At 42.4% G+C, this 18,104-nt stretch overlaps 1 protein-coding gene across 8 annotated transcripts in view; it reads right to left on the reverse strand.

Annotated features, from left to right (window-relative positions):
* The window catches only part of ARHGEF28 (Rho guanine nucleotide exchange factor 28), a 126,588-nt gene extending 109,202 nt beyond the window's left edge, over positions 1-17,386 (reverse strand). For 3 of the 8 annotated variants that reach the window (XM_080573174.1, XM_080573176.1, XM_080573172.1), the window contains exons 1-2: positions 17,258-17,385; positions 8,350-8,393 (exon numbers count right to left, since the gene is read on the reverse strand). In XM_080573174.1, coding sequence (XP_080429300.1) covers positions 8,350-8,382 — 33 coding nt within the window. In that variant the 5' untranslated portion in view covers positions 8,383-8,393; positions 17,258-17,385. Of the gene's footprint in view, positions 1-8,349; positions 8,394-9,556; positions 17,210-17,257 lie in introns of those variants that run through there. The other 5 variants (XM_080573177.1, XM_080573175.1, XM_080573179.1 and 2 more) reach the window with 4 other exon arrangements.
* Between the last annotated feature and the right edge of the window lie 718 nt (positions 17,387-18,104).

Genomic DNA, 18,104 nt, shown 5'->3' on the forward strand with positions numbered 1-18,104 from the left:
CATTAGAAAGCTATATGGAATTCCTTCCTGACAAACAAGATGATTCACAACTTTTTAACTGCCTTACTAAGTGTTTTCAAAGTCCCTCTGCTTACAGACCTCTGAACATTTTCCAACAGAAGATACGCTCAAATTATTCCTGGACATACTGCCAGAGTACAAATAAAAACAGTGTTTATTTAATCACCTTTTGCATGGAGCCCAGTGCAGAGCTGAAAAATGTCAGAAGCATTCAGGGCTGTGTGAATATTAAAGTGCACTTTACCATTGCCTTCAGCTGGAGCAACATCAACCGACAACAAGCACTACAGAAAAATTTCACCACTGAGGTTAAAAACAGCACAAACAGAAGTTCCTGACAGAGCACTAAATTAAATCATTTCCTGGATATACTCTTTTCAAACTAGACTTTCTACCACTCTGCTCTGTACTCTTTCAAGAGGACTTTGACCCCTAACCTAAAACTTTTGTCTTTAATTTATTTAGCTGTACATCAAGCATTCATATTCTGAAACTGGCCTGGAAGTATTTTACGTGAAATGTACACTATGAAAATCCACAATTGTTTTTCTCCTCCGTGCCACTGCTGTGCAGATGGTATAACAGTGGGTGCACAAAAGCCACAAGAAACAAGGGTGGAAGGAAGGATGACCTCTAATAGCTGGCTGGAGAGAGCTCTCTTGCTTCATTCTTTAGCCAATGCCTACTGGCTTGTGTCTTTATTCAATGGCTGGAAATTAGCTTGATCGTTAGCTACAACCTTTTAGAATGAATTCTGTCTCACCATGTTTTCTTCACACAGAAACCCAAGCAGTTAAATTGTCAATAAGTACAGCACTCTTTGCTTTGAAGAACCTTAAAATTTAGTCCAGGAATTTGCTGTTGCTGTTCTTTGCGCCCCTACGGTATGAAATAACTCCGTTATTTCACTTTGTCCTATTACTTACTCAGATACCTTCAATTACCAAGGTGCCTGTGAAAAAGCAGTTGTGCTTTCATTCAGGTCCCAGACAATTATGCCTGCACATCCTGGAGGAACCAAAATATCACTGATTAAGAAAACAGTGAAGATGCTAACAAGCCAGACTGTAGCCCAGGTGTTTGTACAAACACTCATAGAAGGAGGGCACATCCTATGAAAAAGGCAACAAGACCACAAGAACTTCAAAATTGTTATGTAATGACAGAAGGAAATAGAAGAGATCCAAGGGATAATTAATGGAGGTAGGCTGTAATCAGGCATACCTTTGTAGGGATAGGCTACTAGTATATCACATGCAGTAAAAGAGCTGCCAGCCTCTGTCTTGCCCAAACCAGCACCTAATTTCCAGTTTTGTAGCTCCTGGGCAGCAGTTAATGCAGGGAGGTTGCCAGCAACCTGCAGCGAGGAAGCCACACGGTCATTTCCACTTGCTCAGAGCAGGTCCAGCTGAAAGGCCAGCCAAGGCCACCAGGTTGCTACCTGAGAACCTCCTGCTATCCTGTGGGAGTGCATGCCAGGGAGCAAAGCTTGAGGCACAGCTGCTGGGGACCCCATTTATGCTCAGCTGCCAATGCACAGCTCTGCCCAGCCATCATCTGAAGCAGCCGCTCGATGCGCCTGCATCTAAAGCAGCTACACACACTTTTGCACCATAAATAAGATGGGATACACTGGAGCCATGGATATGCCACGAACAGGTTGCATTAGAAGCAGTTTTCACTTGTCAAAGCAAAGCAAACATCTCCTGACTACAAAGAATATTTGTGACCTCCAAAGAAAAAAGTTCACAGGCACTGACATTATGACAGTAATGGAAAATAGAAGGAATCAAGCCCACATCTCACCACCCAAAGCAAATCACCAACCCAAACAAGCAAAGAGCAGGACAAGCAAAGAACACGTTTGACCATGTGAACTCTAAAGACTAATACAAGGAAAAATACTGGGGGGAAAAAAAAAAAAGTGGGGGGGAGAGATGGAGGAGGGTGACTGGAAAACTTCACACACTTGGCACTCTGCAGCACAGACCAGGTGAAGAGAACCACTGATTCACTCCAAAGTGGGACAGCCTGAAGGCACCAATATGCTCTGCAGCTTCAAGCAGCTTGACACTATGTCCTAACCTCAGGCATCCCTGATCCAGTCAGAGGGAAACCCACTCGACCCTCAACCTTTGGAAGAGCACTGATACATCAATAAGTAAATAACCATGCCTCCCTCCATGCAACCAACAGTTCAACAAAGAAGCTGCTACAGTTTGAGAACAAAACCCAAACAGACATTCACAGGTTTCCTTGCTGCAAAGAAGGCTGATGTTATCCAGGGCTTCATTAAGCAAAGTATTGCCATTGGGTCAAGGGAGGTAATCCTTCCCCTCTACTCAGCACTGGTGAGGCCACTGGTGAAGCCACAGTACACACCTGCAGTGCTGTGCCCAGTTACAGTCCCCCCCAGTACAAGAGAGACATGGGCATACTGGACAGAATGCAGCAAAGGGACACCTAGATGAGGGGACTGGAGCACCTGTCCTGTGAGGAGAGGCTGAGAGAGCTGGGGCTGTTCAGCCTGGAGGGGAGGAGGCTCAGAGTGATCGATCTAAGACTAATAAGAGACTAGAACGTGAGCTGGAAAACGTCATGTGAAACATGTGGAACAAGGTAGATAAGGCTGCAATTTGCAAGGTCCTGCAGTTTTGCCACCTAACCTAACCCATAACAGTGGCCTAAAAGAAAGCGGAGAGGGACTGTATCAGGGAGTGTAATGATGGAACAAGGAATAATGGCTTTGAACAAATGGAGGGGAGATTTAGATTAGATGTGATGTGAGGAAGAAATTTTTCACTCAGAGCACAAAGCACACATGGGAATTAGGGCTGAAGATGTACCTTGCTTCTGTTCTTTTCCATAAATTAATTTTAATTACCTAAAAAACGGTGTTAAAAATAAACCCAGGGCACAGGATGAGAGGTGGAGGGCAGTCCCTGTGGCTGAGGGACAGCCTTTCTCTCTGGCAAGCTAAATGGCCCGGGGGAGCCAGCCCCACAAAAGGGGCCCTCAGCCCCCCAACCTTCTTCCTTGTCCACGTGAGGGCATCTTCCAGGCCGTTCCCAACACAGCCACCTTTGGCCATGCATGGGCCACTCCATCACAGAGGCTTGCTGAGATCACAGTGGCCACCACTGCCCTGCCTTTGCTCCAGGCCCTATAAAACAGGACCCCTGCAGCTGGCCCACCATTCGCTGAGCTTCTAGGCACTCTGACAGCCAACTTGTGTGGCAGGAAGAAGAGCCGAAGCAGCAAGGCGAGCAGCAGGCCTCCTCCGTGTGAGGACAGCGATGCAGTCCAAGGAAGCACCGAGAAGGAGTGCACCTAACAAGAAGGAGACGTGTTATGGGCAAAGGGACAGCGCCTGCGGCACAATTGACACCAGTGCCCAAGGGATGTCTGTCACCCAGCCCACAGACACGTATAAGCAGTACCACTGGCACCGCAACGACGTGGGGAACAGGCCACCCCCTCAGCCATACAGTGACAGGGGGCCTGGGCCTAACCATTGGCACAATGGTGGCGTGGGGCGAAGGCAGGAGTGCCAGGCAGACAGCCATGGGGAGCTGAGGTGTGCCAATCGTCCAGAATACAACAGGGGACCCAGCCATGACTGTAAAACAGACAGCAGCATCAAATCCACGCATGGAAATGAACCAGACAGTAGCATGGGACCTAGGCATGGAACTGGACGACCCCCTGGTTTGGCACCCTGGCCTGAAAACGTTCCGGACGGAAGGCATCCCGTTTGGGCAGTCCCGGGCAAGGACTGGCTTGTCCTTCTGCCAAACACCGTGGAGCCCATGGAGCAGGTTCCACCAGAAGATGTGGAGGAACCAATGGACGTGGATCCACCTCAGCCAGATCAGACCTGCGACTACCCCAGCATGTCTTCGCTCGCTGCCATCAGAGCGCACCAACAGCGTCGTAGGAGTTCCCGGTGAGCTCCCTACTCATCGCACAGGCTCCAACCCAAGCATTAGCTTGGAGCCACCAAACACCATGGACATCCCGCAGGTTTACCTGACCACCTGATCAAGGTTTATCAGGTTTATCAGACCACCTGATGAATCTAAACAAGCACAAGTCTATAGGACCTGATGACATGAATCCCAGGGTCCTGAGGAAACTGGCTGATGTAGTTGCCAAGCCTCTCTCCATCATAGTTGAAAAGTCATGGCATTCGGGTGATGTCCCTGGTGTGTGGAAAAATTGAAACGACATGCCCCTACTCTTCAACAATTAAAACAAAGAATTGAACAAAGAGCACTACTCTTCAACAATTAAAGCAATTAGGAGTCATTTGTTCTCAGAAAGAGCGGTCAGGCATTGGAACGGGTTGCCCAGGGAAGTGGTGGAGTCACTGTCCCGGGGGTGTTCAAGGAAAGGTTGGACCTGATGCGTAGGGACATGGTTTAGTGGGTGATATTGGTAGTAGGGTGATGGTTGGATCAGATGATCTTGAAGGTCTTTTCCAACCTTATTTTTCTATGATATTCTAAGATTCTAAGAATGGATACGTAGCCTCCAGCATCTCCTTGGAAGATGAGGCCCCTCTGTGCTCTATAGGGAACTGCTGTGAATACCCTCTGTGACTCTACTTTATTTCTGTCTGTTACTCCCAAAGGGACATTTACTGGGCTCTCAGTAAAGAATAATTTACAAACTTCTGAGATCACTCATATTCTACTCTCACGAGTTGACTGCTCCCACGGTCTGCTTGCCCCATGGCAGCAAAACATTCCTTTGCCAATGTCAAAGATCAACACTGATGATCAATAATACCCCCCTTAAAAAAAAAAAAAATCCATTAGAGAGATTTGTTTTTACACACTAGTATCAGCTTTCAATAGGAGGAACAACTACCATATTTAAACTTTTTAATATCTGAAATGTGTTATAAAGCAAATATTTGCTTTTTACATATTTTTTCCATCAATGATGAAGCTGATGGCTGCCTAAGAACAGGACAGGGTTGTTCCATATCCTGTGTTTCCTATGATGTAAAATGAAAAGACTCATCTTGCTGAGATCCGTGCAGAAAGAACTGGATAAACATGATTTTATTTGTATCAGTTAAAAAAGCATAATTTAGAAGGGAAAAGGCTATTTCAATTCTGATTCTTCTTGAAGCAACAAATTATTAGCACTGAAAGAAGAGACATCACAAGTGATGTATCAGTTTCTACTCGGCTAGTCTTAAAAATCAAATGGGTTTCTAAAGACTAATTTTATGATGTGGTTACCAGGATTTTGCTGTCTAGAAGCCGGAAACAGGCTCCTCAAATTAACTGAAAAACATGTGCTTGAAATATTTAATTTTCTGTTTCATTACCATTTATTTTTTAAACCATGACATTTATGTGTGTTGTAATTAGATTTTAATCGTATTGCTGCTACAAAAATTATATATAAGGAGAAGTGTATCAAAATAATGCAGTTTTGAAATGGAGTAATTTCATAGAGTATTTTAAATTATATTTCACAAAAATCATATTACCCAGCAAAGTCCTTGAGCTTTCTGAATACATTCCCTCTTATGCAAAAGAAAATAAACAGCTCTCACTCAGCTGACAAGATTACACATACTATGTTAGATTTGCGAAGAAATTCCATACTGACAAAGTGGGACAGTTTGAAATAACAGTGCTGTATGCATCCTCCAGCTTTGTAAGAGCTGCTCAAATACAGATAGTCAAAAAAGTACCTACATGTAATCTTTAAAAATATTAACAACTGTATTATAAACACAGAAATATAGTTATTCTCAGATAATTTTACATTAAATGCAAGCCTCTCAGACAGACATTTTCAGAATTAGGAAGGGCATAAAATCCACCTGAGACAGATACTAAGCATATTTGAATGCAGAGTGAAAAGCATCCTAATTTTGGACCTAGCATACAGTAGATCTCCCTCTCCCTCCAGTAGCAAAACCCCATGCTTTTGTAGAGCCTGGAAGGTTGTGATTAGTTCCTACCTTTTGATAATTTTCATTGAAAGATTTTTCTGACAGCAAAAAATACTTACTACTAAAACTCACCTTACTTCTGCAGAAAATATGTTATAACCATATGTTGCCAGTATTTTTTAAGTTGCATGTGAACAGTCTGCAATTGTCATTATGTTGTATTTTCTATTTTCACCATCCCCTTTAAAAGGGACTGGAACACATCAGAAATAACTGGATTTGTTGCAATGCAAATATCTGTCGTGCTCCCTGTCTCCCCAAGAGATGCCTTCTCTGTCCTTTATAATGGATGAAAGTTTCAACAATTTTTTGCTAATCTCAGCTGGCCAGAAAACTGCTTAATGAAAACTGTCTAAGGAACTTCAAATCAGAAAGGACTTTCATGTCTAATGTGAATGCTGACTTGATTGTGTTCTCCAGCAAAGTCATGCAAATAAAGCAGCAGCAGTGGGAAGGAGTTTCCAGAACTGACAAAGTAATTGGATCTGACTAAGAAAAAAGAAATACCTTGACTCAAGGACTTCTCAAGATGGACAGACCTCTTTGATCTTCCCGGATGCGCTGAGAAGCACTCACATTAGGAACAATATTGTAAGGGGTAGGACTGTGAAGCTGCAACACTTTCAGATGCTAGCCCAACAGAGCAGCTGCATACCACAACCAGAAATCCTGAAGCAACACTCAGATCCAGGACAGGCTCTCACTTGTGCAAAGCTTACAGTGAGTGTTCCCAGGTAAAATCACATTCTCACACAAGTCTCATTGTCAATGAGTGACTAACACAGCCCAGCCTCCTCTGCCTCCACCTGATGAACCCCTACTTCATAACAGATTTATCACAATTAGTATCCAAATGCATGGCTTTGTACCATGCTCTTATTAATTGGAGTAAGTAAGAGGTAGGAAAATCCAATCTTCCCATGTAGTAACTGAATTCTCCTCAGTGTTAAACAATACTATAAAGTCCACAGATTTGCACAGATCTCTCAAACCTCCATCTGGCTCACGAGTTTATAATCAAAATATTAAACAGAACTGGCCTTACATCTGATCCTTAGGGAGTATCCCTTATAGTAACTTTCTCTCTACCCTAGTGAGTGTTCTTGCAATGTAACCCGTAGCAGTATCCATACATCCTTATCTGGATTACAGGACCAGTATTAGTCTCCACTTTCTTCATCTGACAGAAGAATTTCCTCTGAGACGTGGCATCAAATGTTTCATTTCAATTAGTGGGATTAAGCCCATCACATTGCCCTTGCCTAGCCCATCAGTTATCCTATGACAGGAAGATACCAGATTAGTCTGATGCAACTACCCCTGATAAAAACATGCTAAATTCTATCAATTACCACCACGTTCTTAATTATCCTTCCTGTCAAAAATTGTTGAGACCTTGCACACAACATGAGCAGTTCTTACAAACCTCCACCCCACCTTTACAGATGCTGCAGTTAATTTTCTCCAGCCTGAGGTTCCCACTCCCAAGCTGACAAAGACGATGAAAACTCTTGGTGTTTTAGAAAATCCTATGTTCTTTCAGTACTCCAGGGTACAGATTATTAATGCCTGCCTCCATTTCCAATCCTATCTTATCACAATAAGCAGATAATTGTTTTATTTCCATCTTTCACCACCCTTTTCATTCCCATTCAGTACCCTCCCACTACTCCCCTATTCACCATTCAGGAGCCCTACTACCACTCTCATTGAAAACCATGGCAGAACAAACCAAAAAAGATAAACCATGGTTAAGTAATAATAATTACTAGGTTGCCTGAGTTTTAATTCCCATCATTACATCCCAGCAAATTAAATGTAACTAATGCTTATCCTCACATCTTTTAACACATTTTTGAACTCTTCTGAGCTCTACTTATAATATCCAATCACTTCACACTCTGCAGAAAAAATACCTTTGATTACCAATTTCAATCTATTAGTTTTATACATATATATAAGGTATAATTTTGTGTTTTGAGGAACTGGAGAGAATGGTAGTTTAGAATTGTGTAATTGTACAGCTATTTACAGTAGCTGTAAATTGTGAGAAACTAGAAAGTGAGTGCTGCTTCTTCATGGGCAATAACTGTTTTGAAAACTTAGATTGAGAATGCTGAAGAATAAAATAATTATTCTAAAGGGAAAATAATTTTAAACTTCAGAGAATAGAGCTACAGTATTGAAAACCATCATCCCCACACATGCCTGCTTTCAACAGCAACATTCAACAGCCTAAGGTCACAGACAGCCAGAGAATGGTTTTTGGTTTCATTCATTCTGCGTTTGAATGAGCTGTTACTCAAAAGAAAGCGACTCTCAGGGCAGAAGCCCGATGTTGTAGAACTTACATAAAGAGGTACTTCTGTGCAGCTCAACTCCATTGTCTCAGCACCTGGGAACAGAATAAACCAGCGGAATTATTACACAGCGAATCAGAAGGTACCGATATCACCCTATCCCATTCACATCTTCCAGAATTAGTAAAATAAAGCATAGTGAACTTATCGGACACCCAGTTGCCCAAAGTTTCCCCAGTGCGAGGAGAGCCTGGTGCAGTGATGCCGGAGGAGGGGCGGCTGGTTTCACGGACACGCTGCGTGCTTTTCACACAATGGGCACAGTAAAATAAAACAGGTCAGCAGACAGCGGATCCCGGCTGCGGAGACATTCCTAGCGGCAGCAGATGAAGTGCTGGGAATTCAGCCCTTCTTATCTCCGGAGGCAGAGAAAGGAATTTTAAATTTGACCTAGAGATGAAGTTGTAGCAACCTTTTACTCCACACCAATATCCCAAATGTCTGGTGCTGGTATTTAGAAACTTCATAGAAGTTATCCCCAAGGCAGGTTGCCTTAAATACCCTGAACAGCAAATTACTGCCACAGTAAGTCACTGGAATTACTATAATTACAGCCATCATGGCAATACTGATTTCTATTATTATATTTCAAACAAAATACATCCTCAAAATTCATACCCTAAAAATAGCATTCCTTGCAAATGAGAAAAGCGTATCAGAAGCAACTCCATGGCTTTAAAACGGCAAGATTGGTTCAACAGCTACACACAAGCCTTCTTCCACTCGCTGAAAGGGGCCACAAAAAAAGAGCCTGCCTTAAGAGGAGGCTGCCTCAGCTCAGATGTGGCCTTGTTTTTACAGCTGAACAGTTTCCAAAAACAACAGGGTTGTGCAGCACTTTGCTTGTTAATGCATAGGTATAGCCTGCTATGAGTCAGACAGGATTTGAGAAGTTCTCCTCCAATAAGCTGCAAAAATTAAATGCAGAGCTTCAATCAAAAACAAAAATCACACACACACACACACACTTCATTTAAACCATGAAGTTTGCTAATGCTCATCTCCCAGTGCTTGAGTGCTTGTCAATTCATCTATTCTCACAAGTACCTACATTTTTGCAGTTTGACTTCAGTACAATTTCAAAAGAGAAATCACTGGCCACAAGCATTTAGTCAGAGAAAAAAATGAAAAAAGAAAAAAAAAAAAAACCTTTCATATCACAAGAAAAAGGTCTCAGGGAAACCCTAATGCAACCAACGTAGTCAGCAGCTAGACACAGACAGAAGGGTTTCTTATATTCCAAGGCAGGAGAAGGAATCCTGGAGATGACTCCAAGGTGTCTCGCTTTAACAGACGGAGACAAAGCTCTGCAGTTTCCAGCATCAGCATCCTGAACGCTGCCTTAGGAAAAGCAGCATTGGAAGCACAGCTCTGTTTGCACAGAAGAACACAGATCTACAATAGAAACTAAAAAACCATAGCATTAAGTCTTCAAGGAGTATTTAAGGTGGAGCTTCTCGCAAGTGTCATATTACAGGACAGATGAAGCACATTGACTTCTGTCCCTGACCTGTCACCAACTCACAATTACTGCCACATACATCATTTAATGGTAGGCTGAAATGAGAGGGACATGCCAGCCAGATGTTTTTGCACCATTGCTCTATAATGGTATACAAAATCCCTTCACCTGCAGTGGTCCTCCCTCTTTCAAGGAGCACATCCAAACTAAACTCCACCATCTCCTCTGTAAGAAAATATAAACACAATCAAATCATTATGCCATGCCAACAGAACTTGACCTACTCTGGATTACTTCTGACATATGACTAGCTTGAGCTCTACAGCATCAATAGATCTATGTTATACCCTTCTCCTCTGCAAAGGATGAGGAAAGCAGGTATCTATCTAGCCTAGTCTCCATACTGTGCTGCAAGTGTGCACGAAAAAGGCTTAATTTCACCATTCCTTTGAGGAATTACCATTATCACCTGTGCAATAAACTACTTTTTTATTGGCTAATACAAACACAACTCACAGGAGATATGATGCCATCCCAACTTTAGTTCCCTTCACCCTTCATTTATGTCACCCTGTGGATCATAGAATCGGAATATCCCAAGCTGGAAGGGATCCACCAGGATCGTTGAGTCCAACTCCTGGGTCCCCAAAGGACCACCCAAAAAATCAGACCATGTGTCTGACAGCATTGTCCAAACGCTTCTTGAACTCTGGCAGGCTCGGTGCTGTGACCACTGTGGATCCTCTGGGAGCTCAGTCATTCTGAAACACCAAGCTCCTAGCTCAGTATTGATCCTGAGTGGATAAACAGCCCAGAGATTTATGTCATTTGAGGTAATCAGTGTTCTCCTGTACAGCACTCAGAAAACATTGGATGCTGAACTCTGACTAGAACCACATAGAAATATGCTCAGTATTTTCAATGTGCGCTCCCCTGACAATCCAGCCTATAATGTTTTTTCCTGGAGACAAAAGCATCCCCAATGATGCCTTTTTTGCCTCCTGCAGAAGAACCAGTAACTGTCAACACTGAGCAGACAGTTCTGCTCTTCTCTCACTCTTCAGAGTGCTGGTTGTTTAAGAAAGGTTTCATACGAATGGCTCACGTCTTTCCTCTATCTGGGGCTTACTGTAACTTGGTTTGCTTGCTGGAAGCAGCTGGGAGTGGCAGGAAGAGGATGCACGTAGGGAGGAAATACTCAGCTCTGGCTACTGAGCTGCTCGTTTGCAATTTCCATTTCAGAGAGAGGGACTGAAGGGAATCCTGCCACTCACCTCATCCATACCTCCTCCAAGTGCAGCTCAGGTCCCCAAACTGCACTTTCGCCAGTAGCCAAGGACTATCACATAGACAACTGAGGAGGAATCCAACCCTGAGCAGCAAGCATGGACTCCATGTCAAGCTGGAAACAATGGATACACATCATTCCACAGAGCACAACCTCATCTGTTCCTCCAACATATGTGCTTCTGACACAGAAACTGGTGGGATGGGCACCTAACAGGCAAACAGCTCCAGTTTCAGGCATTGCCCACAAACATCAACCTCACACCTACTTCAGCAGGAAGCAGAATTCATCTACACAAACAAATACCTTTTTAGCTTCCAGGTTGATTCAGTTTAGTAGTAGATGTACTGGAAGTATTTGTTGTGGTGAGCATTTCAGCCAAGTAGAAGTAAGTATACAAGAAAGAACAAAAAAATCTTGAAAATAAAATGGTTTATCTTTTTTTTTTTTTTTTTAATCTACACTGTCCATTAAATCTATTATCAAATGCTATTACTGGTCTCCTGACAAGCTCAAGTTTTATTGAAATGAACTTCAACAAGTTCTGTGGGTTTTATCAAAGTGCAAGATATATAAATAATCCCTCCTATACCTTTCTCTTGCTCTCACAATATCTAATTTATTGACTGCTAATCATGGGACTCTTACATCCTATTTCTTTCAACATCACAAATTTCAGCATTTTAAGGCATGGTTTCCCCAACTATCAAAACATGTTAAAAAGGCCAGAAGAAAATACCTGAAGTTTTTATTTTCCATCAGTATATTGACTTAACTGCATTTTAATGGAAAAGACTCCAGTTATCAAACTTCTCATTCTACATACACCAAAGAAATTGGATAAGGAAAAGCATTATCTGAATCTCGGTGGAAAGGCATTTCTGCCAGCTGACAAGGTGACCCTTCAGTCCTTCAGTTATAGCTATTTGATTGTCCTGGCACCTACTGTGTACCATCACTATTTTCCTGAACAGTAGATGACACCTGCTGATCCTACTGCAACCTGGCTTGCAACTCAGAATTTGACTTTCTCCTCTTTACTGTAAATGAAGCATTCAATGTTGGGAGAAAGATACAGAGGAGGTTACAACAGGACACATGCCCTGATGGTTCTCTGTGATCCAGCACTGGTGTGGACTTCACTTAACTCAGGGCTCTCCTGCTGCCATGTAAGGCTCCATGGCTCACTAGGTAGCATGGTTTGTGTAAGCATAGCAAAGTGCTATGAAGTACAAGCAGCAGTATTTCTTTCATATTTCTCTTCCATGTACCTATTCAAAGATAACAAAACATAAAGTCTTTGGACACTTCTCCCTCTTTTCTCCTTTCAGACCATCATCCCACATTTCTGTGCCACAGAGCACTACTGATAATTCATGTATTGCAATGTAAGTGACTGCAGGTCAAATAAGCCTCCAGTAATACTTCATAGATGGCTTGGAATTCAGTTCTTCCTCTTTTTTCCTTTCCTTTTCTGTGTGTGTGTGATGCTCATATTTAAACCCACGTTTATAAACGCTGAGACTTACAGTCTTATTACTACCATCAAAACAACCACATTAAACCTTGATTTCTGATCAAGTAGAGCAACAAGAAAGTAAGAGTGGATCCCACCCAGACCCCACTGGAAAGTAAGCAGGAATCCCTAGAATTATCATTCATGGTTCTTGAAAATGCATCATAATTTTCTAAGCAAAAAAGCCTCGTGAACTGTAAAAAGTGCAAAAAGTCTAGCAGCACAAGCATTTTAAGAGGGCTTCCACCTAGCTATCTTCCTCTGCATGGCTGTGTTACACATCACCTATATCACTGTGTTACTGTTAAGCATAATTCATTAGTGCATAGGAGGTAGGTGCTCTATCAACCCAAAAAAACAGCCTCTAAGATGGATATGAATTATTTTACATACTGTGTTTGCACTTTTCATATCTTAATACTTTTCAAAAACAGTGCTACTCTAGTATGGTGCTCATGGAGCAGCTAGTTTCCATTAATAATGTTCATCCCACTGCTTCTTCTCAATAAATATGGCAACTGAACCAAACTATTTTTTGACTTACGGATTCCATCAGTTACGTTATGTATACACAGGTAAAGGCTCACTCACTGCTTCTAAAGCACCAGGAAATGCACTGTACAGAGATCAGATGTAATTTAGTACAGAACATCATTTTATGTACAGATCCTTGCTCTGAACCTGGTTAAAAGACCTTGGAAGAATTAAAAGACAGGAAAAAAGTAGAAAGCTCAAACTGTACCCATGCTAAATGTAATACTACATTCCAAAATACAAATATTTGCACCTTTGCAGCCAAGTTTTTTGACTGATCTTCCATTCTTACACCTGGCTTTCATGAAAATGTATAGCACGAGGAGGGTGGAGAGGAGACGAAGCAAAATCCTCAGCTAAAAACTTTGCAAGCATACTCTCTCTTAGTTCCTTTGAACACTATTCAAACTGAAAAGTAAAATGAACCCTTGCCTAATAAATTTATAATGAAGCTGCTTGCATTAATGTTGATTACTTCACCAAACATTAGTTGCTCTTGAAACATGTGAATAGAAGAAATGCAGCTAAACACCTTTTTAAATAGCTCTCTTTTCAACAATGGAGATGTAAAGAGTATTAAATCTTCCAAAGCTCATCTTACTTATGGCTACTGTACTCCACTCCTTCATAGAGAAAATATTTAAAGACTCTCCAAAAAACGTCACAACCTTTTACACTTTTAAAAATGATTTGGATTTTACAACAAAAACTACTCTAGAAAAGTGCCTCTCTGACAGCAGCTAGTTCCTGAAGTTGGCAAAGTTTATTCTTTATGCATTCCTGTATTAACATTCTTAATGTAGCATTTTCATTTCATCTAAAACTAAAACAGAGTTCTAGATTTTAGAAACCTTAGAAAACTTTGGTTATACATTACCAAAAGACAAAAAGAAAAACAAATGGGCCCTAAAATACAAAAACATAAAACCTGTTTGATACCATTGCCAGACATCTGTCTCACTTCCCTTACTCCTTTAATGCCAGTTTTGACATAGAAAATTGCTTTCTACTGATTTTGTTTTAATGGTTTTAGGGTTTATCACTCCCTAGGTTCTCTACTGTGAAGTCATAATACTAATTATATCATTAAAGGGTTTACACAGTGTAGTTATACTTGTACGGTTCACTTAGAAGGTAGCAGAAAAGTGGACCAGAAATGTTTGTTTTTACAAATGCCACCAAATCCGTGCCCCAACGCTACTATCAGCAATGCTTCATCATCAGTCACTCCTGGCCATCCACCGAAGTGCTAGAACTAACAAAGTTAGGGGACACATTGTGTGTACAATGATACTCCTGTAATTTCTCATCCACATTCATGAACAGCTAGAATTAACTGCCCTGAGAGCACTGCTTATTTAACTCAGGAACAGTCAGAGTACATCTCAGCCTGCTTTGGAGATACGAGACAGTCCCGCTTTCTGATTATCCCAAGGGCAGCTGCAGAGCAGAATTCAAGGTTGTCTGGGTGACCTTACCTCTATATTTTCACATTTTCAAATATGTGGAGCACTCTGTAACACTGAACATTGGCAAACTGCTTATTTAAATGTATTTCCTGGAAACTATACAATTCTCTTCCCTTTGTCCAAACAGCAAATTGAAAGTGAAAGAGATCATTGCCTGAAAATCTTAATAGGTTTATTCAAATTCACAAGCTCTGCAGAAATATTTTTCCTTCTAAAATCTTACTTCTTCCTTCATCTTTCAAAGTGTGTAGGTGAAAGCCTGAAGCTCAAACGAACAAGTTCCACTCTCCTACCAATAACAGCTGCACATAAACCAAGAACACAATTTCATTTCCAAAGCTGACAGATTTAGCTGGGAAGTCTTCTCTTTGACTTCTCCAGAATACGGCCACATGCTGAGATGAGACATAAAACTGTCATGGTACAGCTCTGTGTTTACTGACTCTTTCCCAGCCAAATTTAGTCAGCATATCGTTGCACAGACCTTTCCAGCTGCTTCCCCTGCTAAATTAGCCTTATCTCCAGCAATCGAGGTACAATTTTCTTTACTTAGTCCATATCATAACTAGTGTGCAAACAATTCTGCTAGCAAAATTTATTCACATTATTATGTGGCTAAATGTGTTGCCTGTAGGTTGTGCAAAGCACAACAAAGTACAGCCATTAAAAAGAGAGAGGGAGGGAGAGAGAAATAAATTTTTGATGTCAACAGTCATTAGATATTCTGGTATTCAAAGAAGTGGCTTCACCCTTCAGAAGGGTGACTACCCCACTTCTCAGCTCTCCTTTAACCATTGAGGTAGTTTAGCAGGACCCACTTGCTAACAGCATCCATCTTAACGATGCAGAGCCTTTGAGATACAAGTCACACAGTTCAACTAGTCAGTAGGACATCAATTAAAAAGCTGTAATTTCTGAAAAATTTCAGCAAACGGCATTGAGGAAAAATCCAAAAAGCATTCCCAAGAGGTGACAAGATGCTCTAGATACAGTATATTGATGCAGTAATACTCAAGGTACTACAGAAGAGAACTCAGGCACTAACTTTCACTGTGATAAAACTTCTGCCTGCTGTTCTAGGTAGCGTGCTAGCATCTGAAACAGTTGTAGGAGGCACAGAGAATGTATGTACCTGCTCTAAGATTACCTTATCCCACCCAGTCTATAAACTGAAAATTAAGATGTTCAGGTGCCAACTGACTGACACAAGGACATGCAGAGATCTGGCTTTCAGCTGGCAAAGCCAAAAATTGGAACTGGATCTTCTGAGTCACCATATTAGTCATAGGCTGTCCTTCCTATATCCTGGTACAAATTCTTGTTCAACATGTTATTCAGATCAAAAGAACGGTGAGCCATTTTACACACCATACCCTTCCGAAGCAGCCGCACAAAGGAACTATTCTTGGGGGGAAACAATAGGAACTTCTCCTGAATAACAGCAGCAGCTTCAGACCGAGAAAAAGAATACTCCTGTATGATATTACGTAACAAAATGTTGGCAGAAATGCCCAATTTACACGTCAACTGAGAAGACCAGATGAGTTTCCTGGTAGCTATTATTAACGTGATCACTTACTTTATTGCATTCAATATTCAGACATTGCTGTGAAAAAAAAGAAAAACACTAAACTACTGAGTCTTTTCACCAGATTTTGTCCTGACATTTTTTATACTAAATTTTCAGAACATAGTAGTTTTGCAACGATGTGGAAAAGTCCCTTTTAATCAAATGCCTCCTGAAGTCCTATTTCTGCAAAGCACAGCAGAGAGTAAATTATTTCTATAAAAGAAAAAGAAATAAAGTATGTCATCTGCTGGGCTTCTTATCACGTTTGCATGTCTTATAACGATCTGTGGAAACTACCTCCATTTTTGTATACCACCAAATGCAGATGTAGGAGTAAGTGCAAAAGAATGCAGAAGGTTTTCAGAGACTTTTTTTTTTTTCATAAGAGCCACCGTTCAGGTTGAAAATATATGCAGTTCTAAGCTGCACACACCGGTACCATAGAACAAAAAACACTGCATAAAAGCATTTCTAAATCTGTTTCTAGGAATGTTATTGTTAGAATAGCTTTTAATTCTTTTATTTATTTAGTTAAAACAGTTAAAAAAAACTCCTTTGCTCCTGCTCAGAGAGGCTAAGGCTTTCATCTTTAAAACAAGACACCTCGTTAGGGACAAGAGCTGAGAAAAAACAGCGGCTCTGCAGGCAAAATAAGGAATAAACAGAAATATAGATATAGGTGTTATAGATACAGTTATAGCTATTGATAGTATAGACATAGATGTTATAGATACAGTTATTGCTATGGATAATATAGGTGTTATAGATACAGTTATGGATATCGTTACGGATATAGCTTTGTATATAGTTACAGACACAGGCAGAGCTACAGATACAGTTAAAGTTAGTTATAGTTACGGGTATAAAAGCACCTCCGTCTGCCCCCCTGGGACTTCAGCAGCCCCCCCTTTCCCACGGCACCGTCTCGCGGCTCCGGCACCGCGTCCCGGCCGCCAAACGCCGTCGCACCGGGGGGCTGCCGGGGTTCGCCGCTCGGCAGGTGCCGCAGGGGGGCTGCCGGCCCCGTCCCAGGGCTGCTGCCCCCCCTTCTCGGCCTTACCTGCCCGCGGGGAGAGGGAAGGAAGCTCCGAGCAGGGAAGGGATGCCGATGCCGATGCCGGTGCCGGTGCCGGTGCCCAGCCGCGCCCCGCGCGCACCGCCCAGTCGGGGACGAGCCCTGCGCGGCCCCTGGGCGGCCCCTGGGCGGCTCTCGGAGCGCAGCGCTGCCCTCTGCCGGCCTCGGAGCCCCCAGGGGCCCTGGCCCGGCCCGTGGGACCCTGCCTCCCGCCCAGGGTTCGTGGTTTGAGCTGTGCTCGGAAAGGGGGCGGCGGCGCTGGCTCCCCGCTGCCTGCTCGCACAGCCCGGGCAGGGGCAGGATGGGGCGCGGAGTACCCCAGGCTTGGGCTGGGGGCAGGACCGGATCGCAGTTTTCTCGTGCAGCTTAATAATTAGTTCACGCAGGGGGACAGCGTACTGCCCGTGCAACAGCAGCACTGTTGCACGGTGCTGTGGGGATGAAAAAAGTTCATGCAAGTGCTGTCAGTAATGCACGGGGAATTGTTTCGCTGTGAAGCATCGTCTGAAGCATCAGTTATACAAGTCCTCCGAGAGTATCACCTAAGATGAAAGTGTGCTCTTGCCGTGCTTGTTTTATATCCTGTACTCTTTTTCCACACCCAGAGGGATAATTGCAGGTCCTGACTTCTGAACTCTCCTTGGCCAAAGGCAGCAATATGAGCACAAATATAAATCAAGCAATAAACAAACAAACAAAAAACAGCAATAACAAAAAAAAAAAGTGTCATGATCTGCTGTTCTTCAGAGGTAAGGAAAAAATAAATAAATAAAAGCTGGCATTTCAACAAGGAGTGGAGTAAAGGCTAAGAAAAGACAACAGTAGAAGATGG

This window comes from Anser brachyrhynchus (genome assembly GCF_964034855.1).
Source record: "Anser brachyrhynchus genome assembly, chromosome: Z".
Lineage (NCBI taxonomy): Eukaryota > Metazoa > Chordata > Aves > Anseriformes > Anatidae > Anser > Anser brachyrhynchus.